General features: G+C 42.8%; 1 protein-coding gene across 4 annotated transcripts in view; it reads right to left on the minus strand.

Annotated features, from left to right (window-relative positions):
• Positions 1–16,875, minus strand: part of ADAMTS9 (ADAM metallopeptidase with thrombospondin type 1 motif 9) — a 175,066-nt gene that overhangs the window by 29,615 nt on the left and 128,576 nt on the right. For all 4 annotated transcript variants that reach the window (XM_005547537.4, XM_065538720.1, XM_045384825.2 and 1 more), the window contains 2 exons: positions 6,696–6,866; positions 2,551–2,745 (listed from right to left, as the gene is read on the minus strand). In XM_005547537.4, coding sequence (XP_005547594.3) covers positions 2,551–2,745; positions 6,696–6,866 — 366 coding nt within the window. The remainder of the gene's footprint in view (positions 1–2,550; positions 2,746–6,695; positions 6,867–16,875) is intronic.

The following is a 16,875-nucleotide window of genomic DNA, read 5'->3' on the forward strand; positions in this document are numbered from 1 at the left end:
TTTAGGTTCAATGCCATCCCCATCAAGCTACCAATGACTTTCTTGACAGAATTGGAAAAAACTACTTTAAAGTTCACATGGAACCAAAAAAGAGCCCGCATTGCCAAGACAATCCTAAGCAAAAAGAATAAAGCTGGAGGCATCACGCTACCTGACTTCAAACTGTACTACAAGCCTACAGTAACCAAAACAGCATGGTACTGGTACCAAAACAGAGATATAGAGCAATGGAACAGAACAGAGCCCTCAGAAATAATACTACACATCTACACCCATCTGATCTTTGACAAACCTGACAAAAACAAGCAATGGGGAAGGAGTCCCTATTTAATAAATGGTGCTAGGAAAACTGGCTAGCCATATGTACAAAGCTGAAACTGGATCCCTTCCTTACACCTTATACAAAAATTAATTCAAGATGGATTAAAGACTTAAATTCAAACCTAAAACCATAAAAACCCTAGAAGAAAACCTAGGCAATACCATTCAGGACATAGGCATGGGCAAGGACTTCATGACTAAAACACCAAAAGCAATGGCAACAAAAGTCAAAATTGACAAATGGGATCTAATTAAACTAAAGAGCTTCTGCACAGCAAAAGAAACTACCATCAGAGTGAACAGGCAACCTACAGAATGGGAGAAAATTTTTTCAATCTACCCATCTGACAAAGGGCTAATATCCAGAATCTACAAAGAACTCAAACAAATTCACAAGAAATAAACAACCCCAAAAGTTGGTGAAGGATAGGAACAGACACTTCTCAAAAGAAGACATTTATGCAGCCAACAGACACATGAAAAAATGCTCATCATCACGAGCCATCAGAGAAATGCAAAATCAAAACCACAATGAGATACCATCTCACACCAGCTAGAATGGCGATCACTAAGAAGTCAGGAAACAACAGGTGCTGGAGAGAATGTGGAGAAATAGGAACAGTTTTACACTGTTGGTGGGACTGTAAACTAGTTCAACCATTGTGGAAGATTGTGTGGTGATTCCTCAAGGATCTAGAACTAGAAATACCATTTGACCCAGCCATTCCATTACTGGGTATATACTCAAAGGATTATAAATCACGCTGCTATAAAGACACATGCACACGTATGTTTATTGCGGCACCATTCACAATAGCAAAGACTTGGAACCAACTCAAATGTCCATCAATGATAGACCAGATTAAGAAAATGTGGCACATTTACACCATGGAATACTATGTAGCCATGAAAAAGGATGAGTTCATGTCCTTTGTAGGGACATGGATGAAGCTAGAAACCATCATTCTGAGCAAACTATCGCAAGGACAGAAAACCAAACATCAAATGTTCTCACTCATAGGTGGGAACTGAACAATGAGAACACTTGGATACAGGGTGGGGAACATCACACACTGGGGCCTATCGTGGGCTGGGGGGAGGTGGGAGGGATAGCATTAGGAGATATACCTAATGTAAATGATGAGTTAATGGGTGCAGCACACCAACATGGCACATGTATACATATGTAACAAACCTGCACGCTGTACACATGTACCCTAGAACTTAAAGTATAATAATAATTTTAAAAATTTTGTATTTTAAGTAGAGACAGGATTTCACCATGATGGCCAGGCTGGTCTCGATCTGCTGATCTCATGGTCCGCCCACCTCGGCCTCTCGAAGTGCTGGGATTACAGGTGTGAGCTATCGTGGCTGGCTGCCTGACCAGTTTTCCAGCTTAAGAGCTGCCTGGTGCAGAGCCAGGGGGGCTGTGACAGTCTTCCAGGGCAGTCCCAATTTAAAATATTCTGCCTTGTTGTACCCCAACGCAATGAAGTATTTCTTATACAGAAGCACTAGAACATACAGACTTCTTAACAACATAAGCAACAATAACTACTCCTTCCGTAACTCTTATGAGTATCAGATTTAAATGCTTTTTTTTAAAAAAAAATTTGCAATAAAATATACACAAAATATTTGCCATTATAACCTAAGTGCTTTATATATACAGGTCTATTGGAAGTGCTGGGGACCAGAAGTATTTTGCATTTCAGATTTTTTTTTTTTCAGATTTTGGAATATTTGCAGTATTACTAGTTGGATATCCCTAATCTGAACATCTGAAACTCAAGATGCTCCAAGGAGCATTTCATTACAGTGTCATATTGGCACTAAAACACGTTTGGATTTTCTAGCATTTTGGATTTCTGGACTAGGGATGCTCAACCTGTGTAAACTCATTTCATCTTCACAACTACCAGTTTTGCAGATGAGAAAACTGAGACACAAAAGTTTTGCAACTTGCCCAAGGTTGTTCACCTGGGAAGTGGCAGAACCAGGGTTCAGATCCAGACTGTCTGGCTTCAGAGCCCATGTTCTAAGCACCAAGCCACCTTGGTAAACAGAAAGAAGTCCCTTTGATCCCTGTCAGCCCATTTCAAGTTGCTAACTCCAGGGTCTCTCCCGGAAGTAGAGTTACTAAGGAGAGTGGGTTAGGCAGGACATGTTTAATACGGGGTTGAGATCCAAGGGTTTTCAGATTTGAGCGCTCAGTCTTCTACTTACACTTCCCCAGTTGCCAACTCTCCAGGTGGCCGAGACAGGGCACTCCCTCAGGTAACAGGGGTGAACACTGGGGGGCTGCGTGCCCGGGCAGTTGACAGTGGTTTGGTAGCTGTATTCATAATTCTCCTTCCCGGTGTAAATCTCGCTGCATGAGACAAGCCTTTGTTTGTAGCCTTTTCCACAGGTCACTGAGCACTGCAAAGACAGGGGTTGAGAGGAGAGGTTCGAGCAGTTCCTGGGGCAGCCCACAATAGGCCCCTGACCTCCACACCGAGCGCTGACCGTGTGACTATGCTGCAGAAAGCTCCCACTTCATTAGCTTATTTATTCATTTCAAGCGGCAGGCCCTGAGCACACAGGAGACAGGCAACCCTACAGGGTGCCTCGGGGATCTGGTGCTTCCACTGGCATCTTCTCAGTCTCCACTGCAGGTGGGGATCCCTCAAGCCCCTTCTGGAGGTTTTGAGGGGAGGAGGAGGGGGAGGTGCTCCAGCTGTCATTCATTTGGTTTGCATCTTCAGCCCAACTGCACAGGTTGGCAAACTGCTCTTTTCTAAATCTATGATGACCACCAAATTGGGAGGGAAGAGGAGACAGCAGCTGACCCGTGAGTTGGCATTTTGAGTGTGAAATCCAAGCATTGAGCCAAAGGGGACTCTGGGACTGTTTTCCTTCCCTCCTTGGTGCTGTTTGCTTTCCTACTTGCTCTCCATTTAATTTCCTTCTCCCCTCTCTCTCCTTGGCTATAGATTTTTTTTTTTTTTTGAGATTGCATCTCACTCTGTTGTCCAGGCTGAAGTGCAGTGACATGATCTCTGCTCACTGCAACCTCTGCCTCCCAGGTTCAAGTGATTCTCATGCCTCAGCCTCCCAAGTAGTTGGGATTACAGGTGCGCGCCACCACACCCGGCTAGGCTATAGATGTTGACTGGCATGTTACCTTTCTGCTTTTCTACCTCTTGCTCTATATCATGCCCTCATCTGTACTCTTCTATCCTAACTCGATGGCATTTAAACATACTCAATCAATACAGAAATGGAGAAGAAATACACATTGTTATAGTGTCCCAACATTCAACCTCCTTAGTTAAATTTTTTTTTATTGTTTTCTATTTAAAAAATAAAACTAAGTTACAATTAATTTAGTTTTGATGATATTTGATGATATTTTTAGACAACGGCATCAAATAACTGGTCATCTTTTGTAAACGTGCTTCATAAACTTGGGGTAGAGCGCCGGTATTCTCTAGACTTAAGGTTCTTGGGTGAGGGTGGGATAAACACCCCAAAACAGTATACTACATGTGGTGTGTTATGCTTTTTCTGGGGTAAGGGACCACAGCTTTCATCAATTCTCAAGGGCAGTTAGAAGCCACAGTGTCTGCTCTGCCCTAATGTCTCCTCCTGCTTTTAGTCACATGGCTTTCTTCTCCTGCAACTTTTCCAGGGAAAAGGCTCTCCTTGAAGAAATCCCAGAGGCAGGAGAGAACAAGTCCGGCTAGAGGCATGCAGAGCATCCCTGGGCCTTCCCTTCCAGTTGGCTCGAGACATAGAAATGCTCTGTGTACATTTCTTCCTTCTTTGGCTGCTGCTGTTCAAATGTTTGAAGGCCAAGTTGACACCAGGCCAGGAAAGTGTAAGGCCAGCCCGGGGTGTTTCATGCAGATGGCTAACAAACTCTGTCCAAGCTGTGGGTAATCTTAGTGTCTAACCCAGTGCTTGCATGCATTGACATCAGTCCATACTAACTTAAACAAAGTTGTGTGTTTGAGAGAGGCAAGGAATGAGACTCTTGACCCCTACAAACCAGGAGCAAAAGCAGTCCCCTAGCTATTTACGTGGAGGGGGAGCCCAGTGGGTGACAGGCATTTGCTGATGAAACTGAGCCCCAAATATGGTCAGGCTAAATGTAGAGGCCTCCACATCTCTGTAAAGAAGCTGGCAAGAAGAGATGCTCTCAGCCAGCTGATATCAGCATTGTGAAAATGTTGACTGCTGCTGGTTTCCTCAAACCATTTCAGAGAGAAGCTCATACTGTAGACTCTGCATGTCTTCATGTATGTGCTTGGTTCCACATGAGCATGTATTACTTTTCTAAATTGAAAATAACAGCAAAGCAAAACAGTAAGAGTGTGAGCTCCCTGCATGAGCTGTACACTTCAGTCCCCACTAGAAAATGCATGTGTCAATCAGGACTGACAGAGCTCTTCTTTGCGAGTCTAGCTCGGGCCTCCTCCAATTCAGGTGGAGCAGAGCTCAGAGAAAAACATACAAAGAGGCCTCCAGGTAATAGAGGTCCCAAGGAGAAGGTATGTCTTCTTTTCTAGAGAGAAAGCTGGTGCCAGTCCCTTTCGGCCCCTCTCCCCTCGTTGCAGGCTTCTTTCCCGATGGTCCTTGTATCTGTACTAAATACTGTTTCCAGCCCTCTAGTTGTTGCCCATAAATTTTCAGACTTTTCAATTCATGATACACCTGCGAATTTACAGAAATGTGGAAGGCTTCCTTTTTTCTTTTCAATCTTCTCCCTGTCTCATCTTTTGGGGGTTACGGTTATATTAAAGCTATAGGAGTAATTTGACTCAAGTCTTAGAAAGAGATCAAAACTCTTTCAGCATATCAAAAGTACTACACAGGAGATAAGATTAAGAGGTCAGTCTTGGCCAGGTGAAAGGTGAGATCCCCCTGCGTTGGGATCTGGATGGGTTGGAACCTATGCCTCAAACCCAATGTCAAGAACTATTCTGAACACTCATTTGGATTCCACATGTTCCTGGCTGGCCAAGAGCAAATCAATTTCCTAAAGATCAGAACCATGTCTCCTCTTCACTCTCTAAGGGCATACGGTACTATTCAGGGCATACCAAGAAGATGCAAGGTTGGGGTCAAGCAGGGTTTCCCAGCCTCAGCACCACTGACATTTGGGCCAGATAATTCTGTATTGTGAGGGCTGCGCTGTGCACTATCGGATGTTTAGCCCTATCCCTGGCCTTCACCTTCCAACCCTGGCCAGTAGGGTCCCCTTTCCCCAGTTGTCACAACCAAACTGTCTCCAGACACTGCCAAATGCCCCCTCGAAGGACAAAATTTACAGGAATAAAGGATAGGAAGAGATAATTAGAAAAGACTTTGGGATCAGCTTTAGTGCAGGAAGCAATTCAACACTCAACACACACATCATCTAAATGCAAATATTCATCTCATTAACATGTGAAATTGCTGCCCTGTCAAACTTTGAAGAGACCCAGTGGCAGCAATCATATTACCTAACAATTTTCAGTACCTTTACTGTGAGTCCAGATGCCTCCCTTTCAAAGCTCTAAATACTTTTGTGCAAATGACAACTGGTTTGAACGCTATAGATCTCTCATATAGACATGAACATATTATGATGTTTGAATATAATATAATCATGCTATAATTACTATTGGTTTATTACCAATAAAAAGGATCTAGATAAGCATTGTGTGCAGGAGGATATATGAAAAAAAATGGTACTTGAGATACTTTGGATATTATAGAAAATTATTTTGTTCCTCTGAAGCTGTTTGTTAAACAGGCAAAACACATCTGATTCATGAAAGGGTTTGTTTGCCCCTTACAACATTTTAAAACCAAAAATTTGAGCCCCCATTTTCAAGTTAGGAAATCTCACATACTAGTCCAGATTTTTAGCCTCTTTTGAGAAATCAGGTCTGGTAACGCTAGACCACATTTCTGCATGGCCACAGCTGGAGTGAAAGAGATTCTGCTTCCTTCACACAGCATATGCTAGTTTGTCACAGTCACCACCTCTCCCTTTTGTATCCCTGGCACTACAATATTTTCTTATACTTAACTGTCTTCAGGCACCTCAAAGCATCCTATGAGTTTGCAGCCCCTGCAATAATTTCTTCTTTATGCCAATAGGACATCAAGGTAAATCACAGAATGTGACCTGAAGGGACTCAGAGACCATCTCATACATCTCTCCCACTTTGCATACAAGGAATTCCAGTTTGGGAAGGCTGAGGACTTGTCAGAAAACACACAGTTCACAGTGGCAGATCGGGCAGGTAGCCTCAAGTCTCCCACATTCCTGCACTCATCCCTCTGCTGCTCTTAGGCCATGGCTGAGCCGACCACAGTTACAGTCCCCAGGACGGTACCTCTGACCATTCTCCTGTGATCCAGACATACTCGCAGGGTTGCAAACTACAGCTTTCGTGGTCTGCCGGCCGCTTGCTCACGTCACAGCGTGCACCATGCACCTCATTTTTGCTGTCATCCACACACACCACCTTGCGGTACCTGGAGCCTTCACCGCAGGTTTTGGTGCACTGTTAAAGACAAACAAAAGGGAAGAATAAACCATAGTTATTTATATCCTATGACTGTAATTATGTGTTTACCTGTCTATATAGCCTTTAAGATCATAAGAGCCCTGAGGGCAGGGATTGCCAGAGAACTCCTCTTTTTTTTTTTTTTTTGAGATGAAGTCTCACTCTGTCACCCAGGCTGGAGTGCAGTGTCGCGATCTCGGCTCACCGCAAGCTCTGCCTCCCGGGTTCACGCCATTCTCTTGCCTCATCCTCCCGAGTAGCTGGGACTACAGGTGCCCACCACCATGCCAGGCTAATTTTTTTGTATTTTTAGTAGAAATGGGGTTTCACCGTGTTAGCCAGGATGGTCTCAATCTCCTGACCTCGTGATCTGCCTGCCTCGGCCTCCCAAAGTGCTGGGATTACAAGCGTGAGCCACCGCGCCTGGCCGAGAACTCTTCATTTTACTGCAGTTACCTAACAACTCTGTTCCTGGCATTCACCACCGGGCTGTCTAAATGAAGGAACGAAAGTATAAATGAGTCAATCTCAGTTTAGAAAGGACCTTAAATCCTATTTACTTGGAACCCCTACTCACAAGTGACTTGCTTTAACACTTATGGCCAAATGTTTACCAAACTGGTGTCTAAATACCTCCAGGGTTAGGGACATCAGTACCTGCCCAGGTAGCCGTCTCATTTCATAACATGGAATCAAACAAATCTCTTTGTATGTTCCAGGCCCTTGTCCTAGTTTTCTATTCCAGGGAAGCGTAAAGGAAAGTTTCAGCTCTCACAAGTAATCTCCTCCAGCTATTTGAAGAGGGCTTTCCTGTGGCCCCAGGTGCCTTTTCTTCTCCAGAGGAACTGCTCTCATCCCACATCATTCTGCAAATATCCACTAAGTTCCTACTAGGTGTCAGGCCCTGTGACAGCTCCTGGGTGAACAAGAGTGCACACAAATGGCACATTCCCTGTTTTCAGAGAGGAGCTTATATGTTAGTAGCAAAGGCAGACAACAAAGAAGACAGGTAGCGAGAGTTAACAATTACTGTAATTCCATTTTCCACATGAAGAAAATGGGGCTTTGAGAGCCTAAGTTACTTGCCCCAGGTCACACATCTCTTTGTGAGGTGGATGGGACAGCTATGTTTATTCCCATAAGTCAAGGGATGATTACAGAGCAAGTGGTATGTTTCATTCTAGGATAATCTCCATTGCATCCACAGATTCTTCTTTGTTTTGCTTTAACCAACAGCAAACCCTACCCCTGAAGTTTATCCTTAGTGCCCTGTGTTCTAAAGGTCACTGAAAGCCTATTGTATCTAAAGCTTCTGTGTCACCCCAGCATTTCAAGACTCTTGACTGCACTGGGAAGCCCCGGTGAGCTAACTGAAAACCGTGCCAAAGACTGCTGCGGTTTCTTTTAGGCCAGGGATTGAATATCTTGTTGGCAAAGGGCTTATCTAACAACTGTGATTTTTGTTGTGTGGTTAGAATGTTGTCTTTTCTTTTCTTTCTTTTCTTTTTTTTTTTCTTTGGGACAAAGTCTCCCTCTGTCGTCCAGGTTGGAGTGCAGTGGTGTGATCACAGTTTGCTATAGCCTCAACTTCCCTGGCTCAACCCATCCTCCCACATTTTAGTCCCAAGTAGCTGAGACTACAGGCATGAGCCACCATGCCCAGCTAATTTTTTAGTATTTTGTAGGATGAGTCTCACTACGTTGCCCAGGTTGGTCTTGATCTCCTGGGTTCGAGGGATCCTCCTGCCTTGGCCTCCCAAAGTGCTGGGATTACAGGTGTGAGCCATCATGCCCAGCTAGCACACTGTCTTTTTAAATGTCTAATTTTAGTATCTTTACGGAGAACCACAGACCCCACCTCTCTTTTTCATCTAATGGGCAGCCTTTCCTTTTAGCACCTGCCTTGCCTCAAAGGCACTTGTGTTTGGAACTCAGCTTCATTCAGAAATGTCTTCGATGATATGCCCCATGCCTTTTTTTTTTTTTTTTTTGGTGACAAAATACACAAAATATAAGATGCACCATTTTAACTATCACAGGTGTACAATTCAGTGGCATTTAGTACATCTGCAATATGGTGCAACCATCACCCCATCTAGTTCCAGAATATTTCATCACCGCAAAAGGAAGCCCTGTGCCCATTAAGCAGTCACTCCCCATTCTTTCCTTCCTGCAGCCCGTAGCAACCCCCAATCTGCCTTTTGTCTCTGTAGATTTGCCTATTCTGGGTATCTTACATATATGGAATCATCCAATATGTGGCCTTCTTCTCTCCCTGACTTCTCTCCCTTAATGTTTTCAGGGTTCTTCCATACTGCAGCATGTATTAATACTTCATCCCTTTTTAAGGCTGAATAATATTCTATTGTATGGATATACCACATTTTGTTTATCTATTCCTCAGTTGATGATATATGGGTTGTTTCTCATTTGGCTGTTGTAAATAGTGCCGCTATGAACATTCATGTACACATTTAAACACCTATTTTCCATTCTTTTGTGTATATATGCTTGGTAATGCAATTGCTGGGTCATATAGTATGACCTGTGTCTTTCGTGAGCTATCCTGATCCTTTAGGAAGGAGAAGGGATATGCTGGCATTTCCTGGTAGCCCCTTGTCACTTGCAAACTTAACTCAAAATTTCTGCTGCTTGGGAGTAAACCTCAATATCTAGAATATGGAGTCACTCCTCATTTTTCTGGAGCATAAACATAACTTGAAACCACTGTGAGGTGAACATGGAGGAGCAGAATCACTTCAAATTAGTGCAGGAGGCTGGCTGAGCCCAGTTCCCTAGCTCATCTCTAGCTCAGTGGTTTTGGGGTTTTTCTATTCCCCTAGAGTATACTGGGAACTACTGCAAAGTGATAACATTTTTTTCTTCATTAAAAAAGTGAGATAGAGGGCCACTGAATGTTAAAAAAGAAAAGAAAAGAAAAAGTTAATTTGTGATGTGTAGATATATGCAAATACTTAACTACCCATAGAAAAAGTAATTCCTTAGAAAATTAGGACTTAGGTAACTCTGAGAAGATCCTAATTATTGCACAGTAAACCTGGACTAAATCTTCCAGTATCCTCTCTTGTTTTCACTAATCCACAAAGCTTTAATCTGCGTCAATAAGTAACAGTTCAGAGCAGAAATACAATGGTTCCTAAATACTTTATGCTTGTTAAGCATTTCTCTCTCAGTCTTAAAGAATGGTTAACTACCATAAAAACTATTTTGCCAATGGTGGAAAAGGGAGCTGGAAAAATTTACCTTGAATATAACTTTTACGAAATTAAAAATTAAAAATTAAACTAATAAGTGACCTGCCCAGGGTTTCCTAATTAGTCAACAGCAGATCTGAAAATCACATGGCAAGGGTTTTCTCCTGGAATCTTAAATCCTAACTAGGGTATGGGGGCTGGGTAATCAGAAAACAAAGCCCTTGCTATCAGGTTTTATCAACTTTTTGTAATATGGCTTCCCCCTCAACCCTCTAGGATTTATGACTCTTTTCCCTGTCCTGGAATATGATCTAGAAGTTCTGAAAAACAGTTGGAAAGTTCAATTAGCCTCATTTTAATTTCCAAAAGGTTTTCTCTAATTTCAGTATGACTTTTAGAAAAATCACTAGCATGAGCAACGCCACCAGCCTCCTTGCATTTCATTACACACTATAATTCAGAAAGAAAATAATCACAGTGCTGGACTAAATCGGGCAGCTCGTCCATTGTTCTGCAAGCTACATGTGCCTTTCAATGTGCTGAAATTAACAGGGGGAAAAGAACTTTTCCAAATTTGCAGGTGAGGAAGACCTAAAGTAAACCCTGAAGGTGGTATTTTATTCAGCCAGGTAGGTTGGCCACAGAGTGATGGTCTAAAAAGGATCATTTAATGCAACGGGTAGAAATTTTCTTTGCTTAAAGATTATAATCAAGTTGCTTTACACTTTCAAATATATCTTTTGGTGCAATTCCCTAACCATGGGGGGAAGAAAACCACTAGATAGTCACAGGCTCTACCTTTTAAGGTTGTTGATTTTCTCCATGGATGAAAGACCTTGTATTCTCTAGTGCCGGGTTACCATTGTTGCACAGTGTATGGATGGCAACTCACAGAACCACAGGGTTCCTGGGTTTTTATGTCATGAGAAGCAGCAATGAAAAATCGGTTTATCTAGCGTTGCTTTAAATGGCAACAACAAAAAAAGCAGTCCTTACTTCAAAGCTCATTTTAAAGTCAGGTATATAGAATTTAGACATTTTTGCTCCCAAATAGTATATATTTGCTAGGGGGTGGAGTGGGGAGAAGGAGGCAGAAATAACACTATGGATACACTTTGTAACTTTAAAGTCATTCATTAGTTCAATCACGATTTTATAATGAGCCAAGGTCTATGCTGGGCCCCGGGAGGCAGCCCCCATGGCTTCCTACTCTGCCTCTTTCCCTGTTAGAACACCCAGGGTGGCGGCTATTCCCAGCTTGGGGTCTCAGGTGTTAGCTCAGCTGGCTACCTGGTGACCCTTGGGGTTTAACACCTAGGGCTACCTTGTGCAGTTGTGTAAGCAGATATGGGTTTCGTAACAGAGTGTGTAACTGAGTAAGAAGCCACCAAGGAGAGAAGAGGAAAAACAACAGGGCAATTCCCGTGATGCTGCAAAGTGGGGCCCAGGTAGCAGCCGATGAGCAGGAGGAATGACGGAGGACATCAGTTCACCAGGCAAGGAGGGGAAGAGGACATTCTCAGGAGGGGCTCAGCATGCATGGTGGCTGGAAGTGAGAAATGGCACGGGTGGTGAAGGTGGGGAGGAGAATGACCACAGCATTTTGGGGTTTTCAGAGCAGATTATGTGTGGTTTGAGATTTTTAGAGCATCCCTAATGCCTAACACCGGGAACTTCACCAGTGATTGATAAATGTTTGTTCAACAAATTAATAAAATCAGCAATAAAGAGTTCGTATCTGGCTCTGTGTGCACATCAAAACCTGGCCATTCCCTACTGTTAACTTCAGGAAAATCTTTGAAATCAACTGACCAAGGACCTGCTGCTCATTTCTAACTTTTCTGTGTTAATGAGATGAACTTGGGAATCATTCTACAGCTGATCTTACTAAAAGTCCTCAGAATCCAAGTATGTATCAGAGTTGCCCAAGTCCCCATACTGCACCAAACAGCAACGAGGTGAGTAGTTCTGCAACGGTCAGACATATCTGAGCCACAGCTTGTCTGTAGCATTGTGACAAAAAATAAAACAGCTGTTCTTACAGGAAAAACAGAGTTTGTACTTTTTTTTAATTTTTAATTTTTTTGAGACAAGGTCTTGCTCTGTCACCCAGGCTGTAGTGCAGTGGCCCGATCACAGCTCACTGCAGCCTTGACCTTCTGAGCTTAAGCAATCCTCTCACCTCAGCCTCGCAAGTAGCTGGAACTACAGGTCCATGCCACCATACTCGGCTAAATTTTCTATTTTTTTTGTAGATATGGAGTCTCACTATGTTGCCTAGACTGGTCTCAAACTCCGGGGCTCAATGATCCTCCCTCCTTGGCCTCCCAAAGTGCTGGGATTACAGGCATGAGCCACTGTGTCCAGCCTAATTCATGTTCTAAAAGTCATTTTAAAATGCCTTTATTCTATAGAGTGAAAGATGAAAGTCCATCAATTAGCAGGCACTGTTCTATGTTATTATCCCTTCCTTCCTCCCTCCCTTCCTTCCTTCCTTCCTTCCTTTGTTCCTTCCTTCCTCCTTTCCCTCCTTCCTTCCTCCCTCCCTCCGTTCCTCATTCCTTCTTTGCTTCCATCTTTCCCTCCTTCCTTTCTCCCTCCCTTCCTTTCTTCTTTCCTTCCAGCCATCCATTATTTTGTTCCTCCATTCATTCGCAGATTCATTCATTCAACAGGTGTTTTTGATGCTGTAGGTACCATATTAAATGATAGAGAAGATTCTGGTGAACAAGCTTCCTGACCTTAAATAACTGATAACATAGATGAGGAAAACAGGCAATGAAAATTCTGGGTGCTAACTGCCAGAATACAGTAATTTGAGGATGCTGTGAGAGCTGAGTGGAGGAGTATCTGACTCAGATTTAGTGGGGTGGTGTGATTGGCAAAGCTTCTGAGAGGAAGTGACACCTAGGTTGAGGCCTGAAGGATGAGAAAGGGTGACTGAGGTGAAGTTCAGAGCAAGGTGGTCTTATGATGAAGAGGTACCACAAGGGAAGAGAGTATTCCAGATAAAAGGGAAAAAGAACATGTGCAGGACCTGTGAGATCTATTCCTCAATGCTGCAGATGTATAGCCCTATACAATCACAATTCAAATTTGATCAGAAGGACCTCTGCTGCTCTAAGTGAATTTATATGTCAGAGTGTAATATTACTAACAAGTTAATCCTTTGTGATAATAATTCTCAAAAGAATTAAAAAGTCTTTTTAAACTTTTTTCTCCCAAACAGCCTCATGAGCATTATAATTCTAAAGTGGCTAAAACTGACCACTGTGAGGACAAATTATTCACCTGAAGCTGGCAGGTGATATTTAGAAGCCCAACATCATAAGGTGTAGGCTGAGCCAAACTGCTGTCATCACCAGAAACCTCCATCGGAAGGCCACTGTACTAAAAAGAGGTCTACTTTGGGAAGACTTAAAATGTGCTAGTCACCATGTCGAATCATGTCATCTCACCAAATCCTCACTGTGACCCTTGAGCTAAGTCTGCCATATAATTCCCATTTTGCAGATGAGCTAAGTGAAGTATAGAAATTCAGAGTCAACTTTTCAGAGCCACACATTGAATAGAATTTTGCTTACAACATGTTTCTAGGGTGTAAACAAAATGATATGTGGATGTGTGGATACAGCATTTTTCTCTTGTCCAATTATTTTGCCGTATATCTGAAAGTCTGGGCTCTACTCTCATGGTATCAAGAAGGCATCCTGATGCCCCTTGCCCCTGAACAACCAATGGACCTCACAATGAACAGGGCAAGTCCACTGAGGGGCTCCAACATCATCAAGACTCATCTGGTGACATGGCTTAAAGTCTGATAGCCAACTAGATCAAGAATCTCCTTTTTAGAAGGGGTAGGTATTATAACCCAGTAAAGGGAATACACTTGGATAGCAACTCTCCAGTAAGAGGCTTGGCAAGTCATTGAGAGGAAAATAAAATAATTCACTTTAGGTGTATGTTGGCATGGGATTAGTGAAGATAATGATTCAGCGTGTAGGTGTCAGAGGACAAGCTTCTAGGCTTCCAATTCCAGCCATACTACCTAAGCCCCAAGTTGCCCCTATTAAATGAGGATAAAAATATAAATTCTACATCAGAGAGTTATGGAAAGGGCTTAAAAGAAGTACTTTATGTGAAAATACTCAACATAGTGCCTGGTTTGTAGCTTAGTAAACAACAAGCTTTATTATTTTTATTATCATCAGTATTAGGGCCATTGTACTATACAAGTCTAGGGGATGCTCCTCACATTGTAGCTGATAAAAAAGGCACCCCTCAAAGTTGTGCAGTGTACAACCTGTGTGGTTGTACAGAACATCCCTGATGACCATGCCATGGTGAGGATGCAGAAACTGTGCTTCTCTAGGCAGATGCCTGGATTATTTCTCAAAAAGAGGATGGTGCCATATCCCATAGACCTAGCAGGAAATACACCTTGCCAACCAACTGGTGGGTTTTAGTAGTTCACATAGGGGACTTTTAAAAGGGGAAGCAAAAGGCAAAGTGCACACTCAAGCAAACAAGAGTTCTGAGGTGGTGACCAAGGACTGCTAAGAAAGAAGGGGTATCCTGTAATGGGGGGCTCCTACACATCCCATTCAGTTGGCTGAGAGGCTGCCCTGTGGCACACTCTCTGACCTCAGGTCAAGACGAAACTAGGTGTGGGAGAAAAGTGGAAACCTGTGCCTGCATCAGTGGATATCAGGTAAAATGGTAGCTGAATGAATGGATGTGAGACGAGGTGGGAGCAAGAAAGGAGGTGAGGGCTGTGATTTAGGGGAGCCTGAAGGGTGCTGTCTTACCAAGTGACCACCCAGCTTACTGTTGAACAAGCGCGCTTTTGATCATAAAAGTAGGAACAATTAATAATTACACGAGGACTACCCTAGGCAAACAGGAGGCGTGGCCACCCTTTTCCTGATTTGATCAATTAAGGTAATTGCCCAGTTACTGTCATCCTTCACTCTCATTCTTGCTGCTGCAGAGACATTCTGAGCAGGCTGTCAGCAGGCCTTGCATATATGGGAAACATGAAAACTTTTGGTGAGGTTTCTCCCCACCTCCAGCTGCCCTGGGCATCACTCTGCCAATGACAGGCCTCCTATAGGATACCATAGGAATATCATAGGAGATACTCCTATGATATAGAGTATCTCTATATCTCTATATCTGATATAGAGGCCCAGGCCAGGCTGTCTCCTGAAGCCTTGTATTCTTCCACAGAGTTTAACAGCAATATTTGAGTAAGGTTTTAAAAAACCCATCTGCACGACACATGCAAAGAAGTAAATTTTAGGCATATTTTGCATGATCAGAGAAGAATTTCTTCAGTGCACATGTGGCAAGGTTTTTCTATTCTTTGGGATGCAAAAGGAATTGTAAACAGAGTCTGCATTTTCATGATTGTCTCTAGCATTTTCAAAAACTGGCTAAAGCACGAACAGTCAGCTTAGACTCATTTCTGAACACTCTCTTACTTTCTGCTCCTTGGAGCAGGGTCGAGTTTAGCATGACACAAAGAGGGAGATGGAGAGAGCAGGCCATGGTAGGTCTGAAACAAAGAGAATCAAGAGGTCATACTGAGGGGGAGAGAGAGACAGATGAGGGAGTCTCCTCTTCCTTCTATATCTGACATTGCCAATCCCCAAACCGTAATTGGTAATAGATAACACTATTATCTCCAGTTTTCTCAGAACAACTCTGCAAAGTTATTTTATCCCCATTCTACAGATGGATAATCCAAGGCTCAGAGAAATCAAAAATCCTTGCTCCAAGTCCCTTGGCTAATGTGTGGCAGCGCTGGGATATGAACCAAGTCTGTAGAATTTTATGATCTCTAGGGTTCCAAATAACTCATGTGGTTCAAGAGCTGTAAATCTGAAATGTAACTGCTTTAGGATTTCCTCCCTGCCACTGTCTGGTGGGAATATAAAGGTAAAGAAGGAAAACAGCAAAAAGACTGAGTAGATGGAGAGGATGAGTTTCCCAAAGAAAAGAAATTACTGCAAACAATGGAAGTAATCCATGAGGAAGCGAGGGAAGGGGAAGACAGGGATGGGTGGCTGAATCTCAATGGGCTAAAGAATGCAGTTCTAGTATTTCATACTGGTTTAACAGAACAAACTTAGCATCAAGTCTTGCTTCTTCTACTTGCTAGGTGCTAGGTATATGACACTTGGGCAAATGACATAGACTTTCTGAACCTCAGTTTTTTCACCTGCAAAATGGGATGATGATAATAATAATACTCACCTTGTCTGGTGGTTAAAAAGATTAAGTGAAGCAATGAACAAAAAGTACCCAGCACAGTGCCAGGGGTACAGTCTAACTGTTCTCCAAACCATACCCTTTCTTTGTGTTCTGAAAAGCTCTTCGTGGTGGGGGATTTCCTGTCTTATCTTTCATTATCTCTGCACCTCAAACGGCATGCATTTTGTTTTTTATGTAAACATCAGTGGATGTGGTTTTGCTTTCTAATTCTTCCCCACCTTTTCTACAATTTAATCTTCTGTTCTGGAAACAGAGGTTACCTCCTACAAAACTTCCCTGGCTGAACTTTTCCCCATGGACACAATGTTTTCTTTAACCAAACATTAACTTGAAGCCAGGGAAAAAGCAAGTCTTGTCCACTTCTGCATGGACCATCAACGGAGCAGTTTCTTCAGATACTATTCTTTTTTTTTTTTTAATGTTAGAAATCTTTCACTAATTAATCAAGGTTTCACATGAATGCCCATCTTCTACCCGAGAGCCGAAGTCATAGAAAGAGGAAAAATACAGAGTAG

The sequence above is a fragment of the Macaca fascicularis genome, chromosome 2 (genome assembly GCF_037993035.2).
Source record: "Macaca fascicularis isolate 582-1 chromosome 2, T2T-MFA8v1.1".
Classification (NCBI taxonomy): domain Eukaryota; kingdom Metazoa; phylum Chordata; class Mammalia; order Primates; family Cercopithecidae; genus Macaca; species Macaca fascicularis.